At 50.4% G+C, this 16,962-nt stretch overlaps 1 protein-coding gene across 1 annotated transcript in view; it reads right to left on the bottom strand.

Annotated features, from left to right (window-relative positions):
• VANGL1 (VANGL planar cell polarity protein 1) overlaps window positions 1-16,962 on the bottom strand; it is a 73,420-nt gene that overhangs the window by 19,836 nt on the left and 36,622 nt on the right. Inside the window, exon 5 of the mRNA XM_015410009.1 lies at window positions 2,826-2,959. Within this exon, the coding sequence (XP_015265495.1) occupies window positions 2,826-2,959 (134 nt within the window). The remainder of the gene's footprint in view (window positions 1-2,825; window positions 2,960-16,962) is intronic.

Raw genomic sequence — 16,962 nt, 5'->3', positions numbered from 1 at the left:
CCCCCCCCCCCCAGGTGCAAAACAAACTATCGGGGTTTGTCACAACTAGTCCCGACACTCAGCCACGCCGGCTAGTTTCGCAGGCCCGGAAGAGACCTTCGGCAGGCCATTTTCATCAGGGACCTGGAGACTGGCCAGGCCCAGGATGCTGGGAAATGTCCCAGGTTCTATGGTTCCTCCAACACAGCAAGCTCTGACACGACTGGTTTGCAAAAAAAATGCTGTGCGTTCCCTCTCCGTCATTCAGAGCATCTTTCCACATTACAAATGTATGATTTCACAGGTTTCACAATCTCCCCTCTTGTTGGGTTTTTTTTTGGACCCTGGGGGTGTTCAAGGCAAGAGATGTTCAGAGGCGGTTGGCCATTGCCTGCCTCTGCACAGCAACCCTGGACTTCCTTGGTGGTCTCCCATCCAAGTACTAACCACGGTTGACCCTGCTTAGCTTTTGATATCTGACGAGACTGGGCTAGCCTGGGCTATCCAGGTCAGGGCGCCTCTCCCTCCCACACTCCAAAAGAGTTGGAAGCCCTGGAGCCAAGTGCCAGAACATCAAAATTTGGAGACTGGAATTTAAGAACATCAGAAGAGCCCTCCTGGATCAGACAAATGGTCCATCTAGTCCGGCATCCTGTCTCACACAGTGGCCAACCAGTTCCTCTGGAGGGGCAACAACAGGGCACAGAGGCCAAGGTCTTCATGAGAACATAAGAAGAGCCCTGCTGGATCAGACCAGTAGTCCATCTAGTCCAGCCTCCTGTCTCACACAGTGGCCAACCAGTTCCTCTGGAGGGGCAACAAAAGGGCACAGAGGCCAAGGCCTTCATGAGAACATCAGAAGAGCCCTGCTGGATCAGACCAGTGGTCCATCTAGTCCGGCATCCTGTCTCACACAGGGGCTAACCAGTTCCTCTGGAGGAGCAACAACAGGGCACAGAGGTCAAGGCCTTCATGAGAACATCAGAAGAGCCCTGCTGGATCAGACCAGTGGTCCATCTAGTCCGGCATCCTGTCTCACACAGTGGCCAACCAGTTCCTCTGGAGGGGCAACAACAGGGCACAGAGGCCAAGGTCTTCATGAGAACATAAGAAGAGCCCTGCTGGATCAGACCAGTAGTCCATCTAGTCCAGCCTCCTGTCTCACACAGTGGCCAACCAGTTCCTCTGGAGGGGCAACAAAAGGGCACAGAGGCCAAGGCCTTCATGAGAACATCAGAAGAGCCCTGCTGGATCAGACCAGTGGTCCATCTAGTCCGGCATCCTGTCTCACACAGGGGCTAACCAGTTCCTCTGGAGGAGCAACAACAGGGCACAGAGGTCAAGGCCTTCATGAGAACATCAGAAGAGCCCTGCTGGATCAGACCAGTGGTCCATCTAGTCCGGCATCCTGTCTCACACAGAGGGCCAACAACAGGGCATGGGGGCCAAGGCCTTCCCTTGATGTTGCCTCTTGTTACTGGGATTCAGACGTTTACTGCCTCTGGATGAGGAGGCTGAGCCATTTTGTGCAAATTATACCACGCCACATAAAACGTGCAGTGTACACTGTCCTAGATTCATTTTTTTTTACAGCAGATGAGCCACCTTCCCCGTAAATTTGCAGGCTGACCCCTGGAGTACAAGGGAAGGACTGGGCAGGAAGTCTTTTGGACAGAGCCTTAAGTAACAGAGGCGAAAGAGATGAAGCTCATGGGATATGGGGGGGGGCAACAGAGGACAAGAGGGAGGGGTCAAGACCCTCTGCAGATCAAAGAGGATTACCTCCTCTCAGCACCCAAATTTCCCCCACACACACACACACACACACCAGCTGCCTCAGACATGACACAGATGCGGGGAGGAGCATGTGTCACTCCAGGCTTAGATGGAGAAAGCTTGGGTGAAATATATTTTTTGATTACATTTGATACCAATATTTAGACAACAATACTGAAAAAATATAAAAAGAAAAAGAATAAAGCATAACATTGTTTTACTATAAACATACACAGCGATATATATTTTTGTATCGCCTCCAAGCGGCACCTGGCAATTTCCCGTTCTTACAGTGGATCTCCAGGTGACAAGATCAGCTCCCCTCTACAGCATTAGGCCCTGCTAAGGTCGCTTCTCTCCCCAAATCCCATCCTCCCCAGGCTCCACCCCCCAAAACCCCAAGGGAACTCCCCACCCAGAGCTGGTGACCCTACCTCCCACCCTCTGGGATCCTGAGCAACCATCTAGCAGCGAGAAATGCAACCCTGGTTGGATCAGAAGAATACTTTTAGCCAGGGGTCATTTCGTAGCAAAAGAGGTGCAGGAGCTCATTAGCATAACTAATTAGCACAACTTATTTGCATATGCCACACCCCCGGACATCACCGGAAGTGTGTCAGAAGGCAACACCCACCGCTCAGGCTCCACTGGACTGTTTTGGATTGGTAGCTATTGGGGGGGGGGGGACGTGCAGATCTGTCCTCGCAGAGGAGGGAGAGCTTGTACCTGAATAAAACTTGGTCTTAAAGGTGCCACTGGACTGTTTTGGACCGGGGAGCCGGGGGGAGCTCTGCAACTTACCTGGCTGCTTCTTGCTCTGACTGAGGGCTGCTGGGAGCAGGGGATGGGGCTTGTTGCATGTGCCCACCCCCTGGGCTCTTTACTGCCGGAGCTCCGCTCCTGTGCGCTTCTGCAGGAAATGACCCCTGCTTTTAGTATGGAAATGGGGGCTCACTTCACAGAAGAAGGCAGTGAAGGGCAATTCAGAAAGCCCTTAGCACATCCCAAAGAGTATCTTGCCAGTATTCACAAGCACACACCCCTTCCTCTTTATCCCGCCCTTGACCTACCGTCAACATTGTAGACCTTCAGACCAGCCATGTGTTTTGTGGCACGCGCTTTGGAAGCTGTGATCAGCGTTGGGTTGTAGACTACAAAATCTCTGTAGTAATTTTCCAAAATGACCACAGCAGCACGTTGGATACTGGAAAGAGAGGGAGGGAGAAATGTATTTTTTTTTATAAAAAAGCATAAATAAATACGAAAAAGTGAAGTCGATGTTTTATTTGGGGGGGGAAATTAGACGGTCTTCTTATATTCCAGCTGAAATATCACATCCCAAATATGCTACTGTGCTGTCAGGTGATGGGTTGAAATAGGTGAAACACTGGTTTCTAGAGTAGCTTTTCCTTTCTCTGTCTAATGAGGACCTGCAATTTCTCTCCCTCAAACATTGACTCACTGAAAGATTTACAGTATAAGCAAAACAGTTGGATTTGAGTCCAGTAGCAGCTTAGAGACCAGGAAGATTTTTGAGGTATAAGCTTTGGGGAGTCAAAGCTCCCTTCCCTAGACATTAGAGTCACAGAATCATAGAGTTGGAAGGGACCTAGAGGGTCATCTAGTCCAACCCCCTACATAATGCAGGAAATTCACAAATACCTCTCCCACACACACAGGCCAGTGACCCCTGTTCCATGCCCAGAAGATGACTAAAAAACCTCCAGGATCCCCGGCCAAACTGGCGTGGAGAACGATTGCTTCCTGACCCCAAAGTGGCTATCAGCATTTCTCTGGGCGTGTAAGAAAGGGCCACGAGAACTAAGCATTGAGGCAATCCTCCCTGCCCTCCCTCTCATGATCTACCTAAGTTCACACAATCAGCAGTGCTGTCAGAGGGCCATCTAGCCTCTGCTTGAAAATCTCCAAAGGAGGAGAGCCCACCACCTCCCGAGGAAGCCTGTTCCACTGAGGAACCACCCTGCCAGGAAGTTCTTCCTAATGTTTAGCCGAAAGCTCTTCTGATTTAATTTCAACCTGTTGGTTCTGGTCCAACCTTCTGGGGCAACAGAAAACAACTCCACACCATTCTCTAGATGACAGCCCTTCAAGTACTTGAAGATGGCTATCATATCACCTCTCAGTCGTCTCCTCTCCAGGCTAAACCATTTTTATTTGGTGTCTGACAGAGGGAGCTCTGATTCTCTAAAGCTAATGCCTCAAACATCTTCTTTATCTCCCAAGTGTTCCTGGACTCAAACCTAGTTGTTCTAAGACCAACACCTATCTGAAGCAAAGTTACACTCTTCAAAGCCTGTTGAATTTAATAGACTTAGAAGGGTGTAATTTTGTTAGGGAAGGTCGTGTCAGCCTTTTAATCAACTTAACAACATTATTCTTTCCTGAAGTAATTCCAAGGCTGTTGGGGATAGTATTGTTTGGCGTATCTATGAACACTGGAAATTTCTGAGTCATGCAAATAGTAATGACAAACATGCCTGGTATAGAGATGGAGCAGCGAGCTAAATTGTGAGGCACCAAAGCACATTTTAGTTTGTGACAGTGAGGAAAAGAGTAAGAAAAATGAAGAGTCAGAAAGAGGTGTCAAGAAAGAACTTCAAGAGGGAATTGGACAAACATATGGAGCAGAGGTCCATCAGTGGTTATTCGCTACAAGGTACAGAAGGAACACTCTAGTCTGGGACAGTGATGCTCTGTATTCTTGGTGCTTGGGGGGCAATGGTGAGGGGGTTTCTGGAGTTCTGGCCCCACTAGTGGACCTCCTGATGGCCCCTGGATTTTGGCCACTGTGAAACACAAGAGTGTTGGACTGGATGGGCCATTGCCTGATCCAACATTGGCTTCTCTTATGTTCTTATGCCACAAACGCTGTCACCAAGAAAGGAAAATGTTATTATTTGGACTTTAAAATCGCTTGCTCACCGTATTGTATTGTCAGAAATAACACAAAACCCACCTTTTTGACTATGCATTGTTTATCAGAGGCCACTGGGGCACTGACGTACACATTCAAAGCAGGGCTTTTTTTGTAGAAAAAGCCCAGCAGGAACTCATTAACATAATAGGCCACACCCAACAGCAGAAACTCATTAGCATATTAGGCCACACCCCATGCCTTCCCTTGGTTTGCCCTGGCACCCTGCAGGCCAGGGAATTTAAATGCCCCCCCCCCAATCCTTCCAGGGCCCCCCTGGCCGGCCTCGGAATTGCTGGAGGGGGTGTGTGTCGCTCTCCAGGCCTTCTCCCTTTGTAGCCACGCACAAAGAGGTTTTGACTGTAGTGGGCATGGCCAACTCTGAAGCCAGCCGGAACTCTGTTCCTGTGCGTTCCTGCCCCAAAATAGCCCTGGTTCTAAGCAATGATCCCTATTTCAAACGGCTCCTGGGTCCCTAACCAGCAAAACAACTTCATTGTCTGCCTCTCACCTTACAGGTCTCAGTATTAAGGGGAGATTTTGAGGAAAACTTTGAAATAATGTCCATGTTTCCTGTATCACATGCACTGTATGTATTGTGGTTTCTCTTTTGAATCAGAATCAGTTTCTGATGGATTAACAGCTTCCGAATTTTCATTTTTTAAAGTCTTCACGAGAACTGAATGTCTGTACAGACCGAAATCCCCCTTGCTACTTTTCCAGAGATGACCTTGCTTCTTGGTACCGTGTGTATACTTTTAAACACAGACCAGATTTTTACATACTACAGATAACGAAGGAATCTGAAGCCAGCGAGAAGATCCAAGGGCTGTGGACCTCTACAGGAACTGCAATCATCTAATAACTAACTGCAGCTTGTCTTACACAGTTATTAGGATGCTTTTTTGTGGGTTGCAGTATTTTAAAACCTTACTTTCAAAAACAGTTCTTTCACCATTTTAGGAGAGAAAAGTTTTCATAGGGTGTTCTCAATCTGCCTCAGACTCTCCAAATTATTCCAAAATATCCACTGGGGGAAAAAAGAGGTTTGGGGGCAAAAAGCCCAATTTTGCCCCTTTGTTTCCTCTAGTTTTTCTCTCTATTGTTCAGCACCTCACTGAAATAGCACCTCGTTTTTCTCTCAAGGTTCCTATTCCTTCCCAAAGCCCCCCACCAAAAAAACTTCCAAATGCTTCCCACTCAGTTACAAATAGAGTTGCCAAATTCTTCTTCGCCGGGAGCAGGGGGCTGCCGACCGGTGTTGGGGTTGTGTGCGCGTGCGAAGCGGGCGCGCGCCGTGTGCACGTCACCCGGAAGTGACGTAGGCACGCCGGGGACGCTGGGGGCGGGGCCACGGCCATACAAGGGGAAACCATGGAGTTTTCTCTTGTATGGCCGTGGCCCCGCCCCCAGCGTCCCCGGCGTGCCTACATCACTTGCTAGTGACACGCACGCCGGGGGTGGGGTTCCCCCGGGCCCTGATTCCGCCGCGTCGGAAATCGGGGCTTCAAAGCGGGGGATTCCCCGCCCCCCGGCCACATTTGGCAGTCCTAGTTACAAAACATGCAGCCAAACTTGTTGCCCCAAAATCTCTAGAGGTGACTTATTCTAGGGATGCCAACTCTGGCTTGAGAAACACCTGAAGATTTTGGGGGCGGAGTCTGGGGAGGGCAAAGACCTCAGTGGGGTATAATGCCACAGTGTCCACAACCCTTCAAAGCAGCCATTTTCTTCAGGAGAACTGACCTCTGTCGTTCGGAGATCAATTATGATTTCAGGAGATCTCCAGGTCCCATCTGAAGGTTTGCAACCCTACCCCATTCTCCTCAGTTTTTGCCCCAGGGAACTCATTCTGCTTCAGCTCAGCAATGGCGGCCTGGCTACACCCTTCATTTGCAGTTATTTGCATTTGGTGTTCATGCTCTAATTTTGTTTTGTTTTTTTAAAAAAACTTAACCCTCCAAACTCCACCTATTTCAAACAATTTTTTGAAAATACCACCTAGCCAGTCTAACCTTTGTAAGTTCAAGCCACAAAATGAATCACAGTGACTAACCAAAGGTTGCACCCCACCAATGTTCACCAATGTTCACTGTGAAAAAATAACTCCAGTCCAATTCTACGTCATGCAGCGCTGCTGCTGCTTCCAGACAATTGCCAGGTGACTACAGATCTCCCAGGTAAACAACTTGTTTCCCTCAATGCTTCATCAGGTCGCTTTAAGTATAAAGCAACCTGATGAAGCATTGAGGGAAAGATTGTTTACCTGGGAAATCTGTAGTCGCCTGGCAATTATCTGGAAGCAGCAGCAGCGCTGCATGACGTAGAATAAAGGAACAAAAGAAGAAGAAGCAAATTCTTAGAATCTAACATTTGTGGCTGATCCGCTTCGAACGTTACCCTCCTTTTCTAGCACCCCGCCACCATCGCCAGCAGCTTTGAATCTGTTCCTCTAGTAGAGGCAGCCGAAATCAAGCAAGGAAGAACAGGCCTTGATCCCCCAGACAACAAGAAAGCCAAGAAGGTCACGGATGATTTGGCAGAATGAGCATATGCCTGAAACATCTCCCTGGGGCAACGCTCCTGCCCACATCAAGGAGAAGCGGCTCCCTTTTGTAAAGTCAGCTCTGTGCCGGTTGACAATCAGGAGCCACGGAGTGATGGGAACCACCACCAACCCCAGCATTAGTGCGCGGACACACCCTGCCCTTCCCACATGGGCTGTCATTGGTCCAAGTAAACACTGTCAAGGAGTAGCAGAGGACGGGCTTGATTTATTGTTCTGCAAAAAATAAAATGAAAAAGAATACCCTGCAAGTTCTTGAATGGCTGGATTTATTATGAAAGCTGTGAATGAAAACCCCATCAGGAGGGTTCCCCAACGTGGTGCCCACGGCAGTCGCCAGTGCCTCCCTTGGCGGCCAGCCACTGAGATTTTCAGAAAGTGGTTGGGGCCATTGTGAGACAAGGCTTGTTATTGGCTGCCCTCGTTCAAGTGAAAGGCATTTCCACTGGAGGATCAGAAGGACTGATAAGCACCTGGGCTTTCCTTAACCATTATGTGGTCCGTTCCCCCTTTTAGGCTTCCCAGGTGCTGTGAGGGGGGAGGTACCCAGCTTGGCTCCGCCTCTCGCAGAAGTCATTTTGGGGGTGGTGCTTACCACCTCTGCTCAAAATTCATAATATGCCCTCAGGCTCGAAAAGGTTGAGGACCTCAGCTGTGAGGGGTTCAGACTGAATGGACAGGCCAGCCGGGGGTGCCAGGTCCCTCCTGGCCACCGGTGGGGGATGGGGTGGTGGGGTTGTGTCAGCAAGCTGCCAAATTATGTATTTGTAGTGATGTATGTTCTATGCACTCTGTACATGCTTTGTTCCTGTAGTTGTAACCTGTGTAATTCCCTCCTGCTGTGGGTATTGTTATCCTCTATTGCTTAGCAACCTAGACGCATGCCCAGAAGTAGAGCTTGTTAGTGAACCATGCAACACTCAAGGCCAAGCAGGTGGGTAATAAGGATAGAGGCAGCTTTTTGTTTTAATTAGCAGAGCCTGAGAAAAGCTTAGTAACGATAACGGGAGCGTTTGGTTCCCAGCAAGTTGGCGCTCTGAATTTACAAGCGGGAAATAGAATCATTGGCTTAGCAGTATTTTGAAATGCTTTTATATTACTTGCTATGGTCCTTCCATGTTATTCTAAACAGAAACCTCTCTAGTGATCCATTACTGCAATAAAGAAACCTTTTCTTCGAGAAGTGACTACGTTGTTTTGATGGGACCTTGACAGACTGTTTAGAATCATCATTTCCCCATCGTTCCACATCTAACAAAATCGTTATGAGTGAAGAAGAGGGGAAACCCATTTCGGAAGAGAAAATCCCGGATGGGGCTGATCAGAAAGATCAAGTCGATGGCACGGAGGTCCCCGACACGAAGGGGACGGTGACGGGGCTTGCACAACCCCAGGTGCTCACCCCGGAAGATACGCTGCCATTTGGAGTGACTGCAAGGACGAAAGCGCGAAGCGGGCACACATCCCCGGAGGAGGGGATGTGGGAGCAGCTGCAGACAACTAACCGGATGGTGAGAGACATGCAGCAAACCCTGCAAGAGGTGCTGGGAGCCCTGCCCGAAATGATACTACGGACCTACAAGCAGATGGACTACGAAGCGCACAGGGACGGGTGAAGAGGTCCCCCGGCACAACTCCCTGTAGAACAGGCACCTCCAGCTCAGCAGCCTGCGCCACCCCAGCAAGCGCCCCAAGTGCCTCCACAGCAGCAGCCGCCGCTGCAGCCGGGAGCTCCTCCAGTGATCCTGAGACCAGGGAGCCCTCGCCCGCAACCCCCGCCGAGGGCTAAGGATTTAATCGAGGCAACGTTCGATGGGAATCCTGACGAACTTCCTTATTTTGTGGTGAGAGTGCAGAAGTTCATCGAGAGATCGGGACATCTCTTCCCTGATGACAGCAGCAGAATCGATGTGGTAGTGACTCGCTTGAAAGGGGCGGCAGCGGCTTGGTACGTAAGTTTGCATGCAGCTAGGGGCCCGGAGCTCAGAGACATGTACTCTTTTATGTGGGCCCTGAGGCGTCAATTTGAGGATTTAAACGCTGCCCCTAGAGCTAGAGCCTACCTCCAAACTTTGAGGCAAGGGAAGAAGACGGTTCGAGAGTACTCCGCTGAGTTTAAACTGCATGCAGCCAAACTAGCTAATTGGCCAGACCACATTCTAGCAGAGATGTTCAGACTTGGCTTGAATCAAGAATCAGAGAAACTGTGCTGCGGTCAGTGGACCCTATTTCCCTGACAGCGTGGATACAGGAAGCCGAAAGCGCAGAGAACCGCTTGCATACCCTCCGGCTGGATGTGGCGGCCACAAGCGGGAAAGGTGCAACCCCAACCTCGAGACTGAAATCCTACAGGCAAGTCGATTCCCAAAGGGTACAACAGATGAAGCAGGGGCTGTGTCTGAAATGTGGAGAAAAGGGCCACTTTGCAGCCAATTGTGGCCAGAAATCCACCAGAGAAACCCACCAGAGACCAGAGACCAGCACTCCTCATCCGGCCCCGAGAAAGAAAGCAATGGGAAGGCCGAAGTTTGCCAAAGCTCTTCAGGCTTCTCCCGAAGAAGACGAAGGGGACTCCAGCGGAGAAGAAAGCGAGCAGGTGGAAAACGAGCAGGTCCTGCTGTAGAAGGCGCAAAACAGCGGGACCCCTCTAAGGTGGCACCAAGACTGGTGAGCGAAACCCCCTCCCTGTTTTTCTTGACTGTTTCCCTGATGAACCCGATTTTGGGGACACATGTACGCATAAAAGCGTTAGTAGACTCGGGGTGCGGGAGAGACTTAATTAGCCCAGCTGTGGTGGCTGGGCTGGAGGCGGGACTGAAACGCCTCAAAGACCCCCTGCTGTTTACCCAAATGGACGGGTCTCCCATGAAACAACCATGCTTGTTTGAGACCATGCCATTGCGGATGGGAACAGGGGAACATTGGGAAGAGCAAAGTTTTATAGTGACCCCCACAGCTCAATTTTCCTTGGTACTGGGAGCGCCCTGGCTATGGCGACACGACCCACACATCTAGTTGCAGAGCCCCCCTGGCCCCCCGGTCCAAAACAGTCCAGTGGCACCTTTAAGACCAAGTTTTATTCTGGTACAAGCTCTCCCTCCTCTGCGAGGACAGATCTGCACGTTCCCCCCCACCAATAGCTAGCAATCCAAATCAGTCCAGTGGAACCTGAACGGTGGGTGTTGCGTTCTGACAGACTTCCGGTGATGCCAGGGGGTGTGGCATATGCAAATGAGTTATGCTAATGAGTTATGCTAATGAGCTCCTGTTCCTCTTTTTCTACAAAATGACCCCTAAAATGAACAATGAACCAAAATAGCCGTGGAGGTTAAAGGAGACCCTGGACTGAAAATGAAGGTGAACAGTGCGGCCTTCGGCAGACAGGCGTCTTTCCAAGGCCGCTGCCTTCAGTGGACTGAGGAAGGTATAACTCAGCTCAGGATGTGGGTGTAACACTGCTCTTGGTATGGGGACCTGCCGGTAGCCGTTGCTGGACCCACTCCTCCATGAATCTGTAAAAAAAAAACCCTTTTAACCCATCTCTGCTCATGGCCAGCACTATCTCCACCGGCAGTGAATCCCACAATATAAAGAAATATTTCCTTTTGTCTGTCTTCAGTCTACCGCCTGCCAACTTCTTTGGATACCCCCCAATTTCTAATATTTGGGGAGATAAAGTTCTTTGGCCCTTTCTCCACTCTCCTTTTAATCCACGTTCACCATGGCGTCCTCCAAGCAATTCTACACCAAAATCGAATTCAACCTTCTTTTTAATCCAGGTGTGTGTCTCCCCCCACCCCCATTCTGTACTAAAATCGAGTTCAACCTTCTTTTTATTCTGGATTCCACCCCACCCCCTTCTGCATTGTGTTACCTCCCTTCAGTCATCAGCTTGGTTTCAGCCTGCCGTTGCCCCGGGTTATTTGGATGCTGTTTTGGTGTGGATTTAAACTGCCTCGACTCAAACACTGAGAAAATCCAGAGTGGCAGGCAAAAGCAGAACGGGCCAGGGTCAGCTCTATCTCCACCCCAGCATAATATTCTAAACCTCTATCATGCCCCGCCCCCCCCGTCTCTTGTAGCAGGAGCTCCTTTGCCTATTAGGCGACACACCCCTAATGTAGCCAATCCTCCAAGAGCTTACAGTAGCCCCTGTAGGAAGAGCTCTGTAAGCTCTTGGAGGATTGGTTCCATTAGGGGTGTGTCGCCTAAAATGCAAAGGAGTTCCTGCTACAAAAAGAGCCCTGCAAGTCTTTTCTAAACTGAAATGTCCCAGACTCTTCAGCTTGGTTGCCCTCCTCTGTACTTTTCCCAGCTCTGCAATGTCCTTTTTGAGATACAGTGAGGTAACTTCATGCAGTATTCCAAACAAGGCCACCCCATGGATTTATACAGGGGTGTTATAATATAATGGTGCTGGAGAAGACGCTTGAGAGTCCCCTGGACTGCAAGGAGATCAAACCAGTCAGTCCTAAAAGAAATCAACCCTGACTGTTCCCCGGAAGGCCAGGGACTGAAGCTGACGCTCAAAGGCTTTGGCCACCAAAGGAGAAGGGAGAAGACCCTGATGCTGGGGAAGATTGAAGGTCAAAGACGATGGGGATGGCAGAGGATGAGATGGTTAGACAGTGTTATCGAGGCAATGAACATGAAGTTAAGCAAACTCCGTAGGACGGCGGGAGACAGGAGGGCCTGGCGTGATGTGGCCCGTGGGGTCGCGAAGAGTCAGACTCGATTGAGCGACTGAACAACAACAACAAAATTATAATATTATTACAGGTACCGTGGACCACCAGAAAGACAAACCAGTGGGATACATCAAATCAAGCCTGGACTCTCCCTAGAAGCTAAAACGACTAAACTGAGGTTTATTGTACTTTGGTTGCATCCTGAGAAGACAAGAGTCACTGGGAAAGACAATCGTGCTAGAAAAAGTTGAAGGCAGCAGGAAAAGGGGAAGACCCAACATGCGATGGATGGACTCAATCAAGGTAGTCATGGTCCTCAGTTTGCAAGACATGAGCAAGGCTTTCAATGAGCTGTTACTGTTGGCAGCTGAGGACAGGACTCACAAGAATGGGTTTAAATTAAGGATGGGAAGGTGCCGGTTGGATCTTAGGGGAACCTTTTTGATAGTAAGAATTGTTCAGCAGTGGAATCCGCTGCCTCGGGAGGTGGTGAGCTTCCCCTCACCGGCAGTCTTTCAGCAGCGGCTGGACAAAAACTTGTCAGGGATGCTCTAGCGCTTGGGTGTCAAACACGCAGCCCAGGGGCCACATCAGGCCCCCAGAGGGCTTCCATCAGGCCCGCAGTGGAACTGGGCCATCTCCTGCTTCTCCTGCTGCTGCTGCATCATCGCTTGCTTCGCCAGACTCTCTTAATCACACAGCCATTTCATGTTTTAACCGGCGTCCCAGACTCAGAACTCTGAGCATGAGATTTCTGTGGTGAATGTCAATAAATCAAAAGTAGGTTTTCAGCTTACGGAGCTAATGTTTTAAGCATCTTTATGTTTGTATCCTTTATATAGTTTATATCCCTGGTACCCAGCATTACATTTTATAGCACACATGGCCCGGCCCAACAAGGTCTCATTTATGTCAGATCCGGCCCTCATAACAAATGAGTTCGACACCCCTGCTCTAGGCTGATCCTGCATGGAGCAGGGGGTTGGACTAGATGGCCTGTATGGCCCCTTTCAACTCTCTGTGACTCTATGACAGGACATTTTGGAAGACAGAAATTCATAGGGTTGCCATAAATTGGAAGCGGCTCGAAGGGACTTAAGACACACATTATAATGTTGCCCATTCTTTTTTCAGTCCCTTTCCTGATAATCCCCAGGATGTCTTTTGCCATCTTCACTACTGTGGCACTTGATTGTAAAAAGACTTTAAGAAAAGGCAAGGCACGGTCACGGAGGGTAAGTCGATCTCTGGCTAGTAACCCTGATGGCTAAATGGTCGCTCCACACAGGAGCGCATAAACGATGAAGACAAGGCAGAGTTAGTGTCAGCTATGCTGCCATGGGGGGGGGGAGGTTGGTTGTCTTCTAATTGCCTTTGCATTCCTTCTGTGCTTCTTTGCTGCTACAACGCTTATCTCTAAGTATTGCAGGTGGACTTGTTGATGTCTGGTTTTCTTCGGAACCGTGGGAGAGTGTTTCGTTCCCAGCTTCAGCACTAAACGGCTGAAGCTCTTTCACCCACGCGCGGGAAGGTGGCTCATTGGCCAGGGCAGTGGGAGGGTGCATACGAATTCCCTATATCCTATTATGCCCGATGGGCAGCCGTCATTCTTAACAGTGCCTATGTTAATGCATCTATAGCTCTTCAATAAAGTATTACCTTTCCTGAAAGCGTGTGCTACGTTGTTGGCTGTGGGTTCTGACAGTTAGTGACTTTCCACCTTGAGGATTGGATTTTCAGCAGTATCTGGTGGCCTTGATTGGCAGAGGGATCCCGAGCTACGTGAGACTGTGGTTGGACCCAGCAGGGAATGGCAGAGTGGCTCTGTAGCACCCGGGATGGTTGGGTAGCTATGCCCAGGTTTGTGCCAAGGGTACCTGGGCCTCAGGTGGCGATCTGGCAGAAGCGCTGCCATTTAGGCGGAATTACAGTCTGTTGGTGCCCGCTGTCTCTCGTCTCAGCCTGTTCCGCTTGTGGGCGGCTGCTTGCCGCTTCCCTCTGAGAGCACCGGGGCGAGACAGAGTTTCAAGGCCTCCGGTGACGGCATCTTTCCTGGTGCGAACTCCTGTCATTGGCTCTAAATCCCCCGTAAGGTGCTTTCTCGCCTCCCCACCCTCTCCCATCTCCTTCCAGTAGCTGTGACTGAGTTGATTTTAGTCCCAGTGTGGTTTGCGAGTGGTTGGTGAGGCAATACTAACACATAAGTGTGCTGTAGTGCCAAATTTGTGGCAAGGTAGGAGTTTTCGTGAGTCACTGCTCCCTTCTTCAGATATAGCTGTATATTTCTAGCTGCACCTGAAGAAGTGAGCAGCGACTCACAAAAGCCACTGCGTGAGACAGGATGCCGGACCAGATGGACCACTGGTTTGGTGTAGCGGTTAGGAGCACAGACTGTGATCTGTTGTGGGAAGGGAAGGGAGAGGAGTTTGTAAGCCGCTCTGAGACTCCTTCAGGTAGTGAAGGGCGGGGTATAAATCCAGTCTCCTCCTCCTCCTTCCCCTTTTCAGAGGAAGGCCTCGGCCTCTGTGCCCTGTTGTTTGCCGTCCAGATTTTGTTAGTCTGGACCAGGGGTCATTTAGTAGAAAAAGAGGTGCAGGAGCTCATTAGCATAACTCATTAGCATAACATTTGCATATGCCACACCCTCTGACATCACCGGAAGTGTGTCAGAAGGCAACACCCACCGCTCAGGCTCCACTGGACTGATTTGGATTGCTAGCTATTGGGGGGGGGGGAGTGCAGATCTGTCCTCGCAGAGGAGGGAGAGCTTGTACCTGAATAAAACTTGGTCTTAAAGGTGCCACTGGACTGTTTGGGGCCGGGGACCCGGGGGGAGGGGCTCTGCAACTTACCTGGCCGCTTCTTGCATGTGCCTGCCCCCTGGGCTCTTTACTGCTGGAGCTCCGATCCTGTGCGCTCCTGCAGGAAATGACCCCTGGTCTGGACTCTTCCACTTTTCTACTGCTGTGAACAGACTAAAATGGCCGCCCATTTTGTGCTGGTTTATGTGCGGCTAGCCTGACCTCGGAAGCTAAGCAGGGTTGGCCCAGGTTAGTATTTGGATGGGAGACCACCCGGGTCTCTCAGAGGCAGGCGATGGCAAACTACCTCTCAATGTCCCTAGCCTTGAAAACCCTACGGAGTGTTTGTGTGTGTGTCCATAGTCTGGCTGGGAACAGATGTCACTTTTCACTTCCATGACAGAAGAATCCTGGGTAGGAGGAATGGGAACCAGAGGTCATTTCTCTGGCTTCCCCTCCTCCCTCTCCCTTCTGCCAGGGTGAGTCACACCAAAGCCTTTGTTCCACAACAAAAGGGGAAAAGTTAATTGTCTCCTCTGGAGAAGGGCTCAATGCTTAGTGGTTTGGTGGAGAAGGCGAGGAATGTAACAAGTTATCAGTTACTCACAGCGAGGGGTGGGAGAACAGTGAAAGTTTCACACACCCACAGCTTAACTGAGAGATTGGTTTCACTTGGGCTTTTCTCTCTAACCCAAGAAATAGTCAGGGCTCGTCTCTTGGGATATTTCCCTCCGGCCCCTCGGAGGTCACTAATTCACTGTTCCCCTAAGATAACACAGGGTACCTGCTCTACCCCTGTCTCTTTATCAGCCCCTGAGCCTTCTGTAGTACATAAGAGCCCTGTTGGATCAGGCCAGTGGTCCATCTAGTCCGGCATCCTGTCTCACACCGTGGCCAACCAGTTCCTCTGGGCAGCCAACAACAGGGTATAGAGACCAAGTCCATCCTAAATACATCAGAAGAGCCCTGCTGGATGAGACCATCTAGTCCGGCATCCTGTCTCACACGGTGGTCAACCAGTTCCTCTGGAGGGCCAACAACAGGGCACAGAGGTCAAGGCCTTCATGAGAACATCAGAAGAGCCCTGCTGGATGAGACCAATGAGGGTCCATCTAGTCCGGCATCCTGTCTCAGTTCCTCTGGGCAGCCAACAACAGGGTATAGAGGCCGAGGCCTTCCTAAATACATCAGAAGAGCCCTGCTGGATGAGACCAGTGAGGGTCCATCTAGTCCGGCATCCTGTCTCACATGGTGGCCAACCAGTTCCTCTGGAGGGTCAGCAACAGGGCACAGAGGCTGAGGTCTTCATAAGAACAGGGTAGCTCTCTTGTGGAACTCACCGCCACAATGTCTGGATTAAAGGAGCTCACACAAAAGAGCCTGTCGTGGCCCAGTGGCCATGATGGTCCAAACAGACATAAGAATAAGAAGAGCCCTGCTGGATGAGGCCAGTGGGTCTATCTAGTCCAGCATCCTGTCTCACACCGTGGCCAACCAGTTCCTCTGGAGGGCCAACAACAGGGCACAGAGGCTGAGGTCTTCATAAGAACATCAGAAGAGCCCTGATGGATCAGACCAATTGTCCCTCTAGTCCAGCATCGTCTCACACACTGGCCAACCAGTTCCTCTGGAGGGCCAACAACAGGGCACAGAGGCTGAGGTCTTCATAAGAACATCAGAACAGCCCTGCTGGATGAGACCAGTGGTCCATCTAGTCCAGCAGCCTGTCTCACACCCAACAGCTGGGCCCAGAGACCGAGGCATTACCCTGATGTTGCCGGTGCTATACAGTTCAGTGCTGGCAACCAGCCACTGCTGATGCTGCGGATGTTGTCCCCAGTTTTTCTCCTGCAAGTGACAAGATGGGGATGGGGGCGCGGGGGGGGGGGGGGGGGGGGGATGTCTCACAGACTGCCCGCTTCCTCCCCCTTCTCGCATATACAGAGGCTCACCCCTCTTCCTCTCTCTCCTCTTTCCAGCAGAAGGAAGGAGGCCATGTTGGCTGGCTAAACAACTGTGTGGAAACTGGTCATGAGGTGTGTTGTTAGCTCAAGACTGAGTAGCCATGTTAGTCTGTCTGTAGCAGTAGAAAAGAGCAAGAGGCCAGGAACACCTTAAAGACTAAGAAGATTTGTGGCAGGGTATGAGCTTTCATGAAAAAAAGTGCAGCAAAGGGCAACTCGAATGATAAAAGGGTTGGAACACTTTCCCTATGAA

The sequence above is a fragment of the Gekko japonicus genome, unplaced genomic scaffold, assembly GCF_001447785.1.
Source record: "Gekko japonicus isolate JY-2015 unplaced genomic scaffold, Gekko_japonicus_V1.1 scaffold170, whole genome shotgun sequence".
Lineage (NCBI taxonomy): Eukaryota > Metazoa > Chordata > Lepidosauria > Squamata > Gekkonidae > Gekko > Gekko japonicus.
This window is presented reverse-complemented; position numbering and strand designations above follow the sequence as displayed.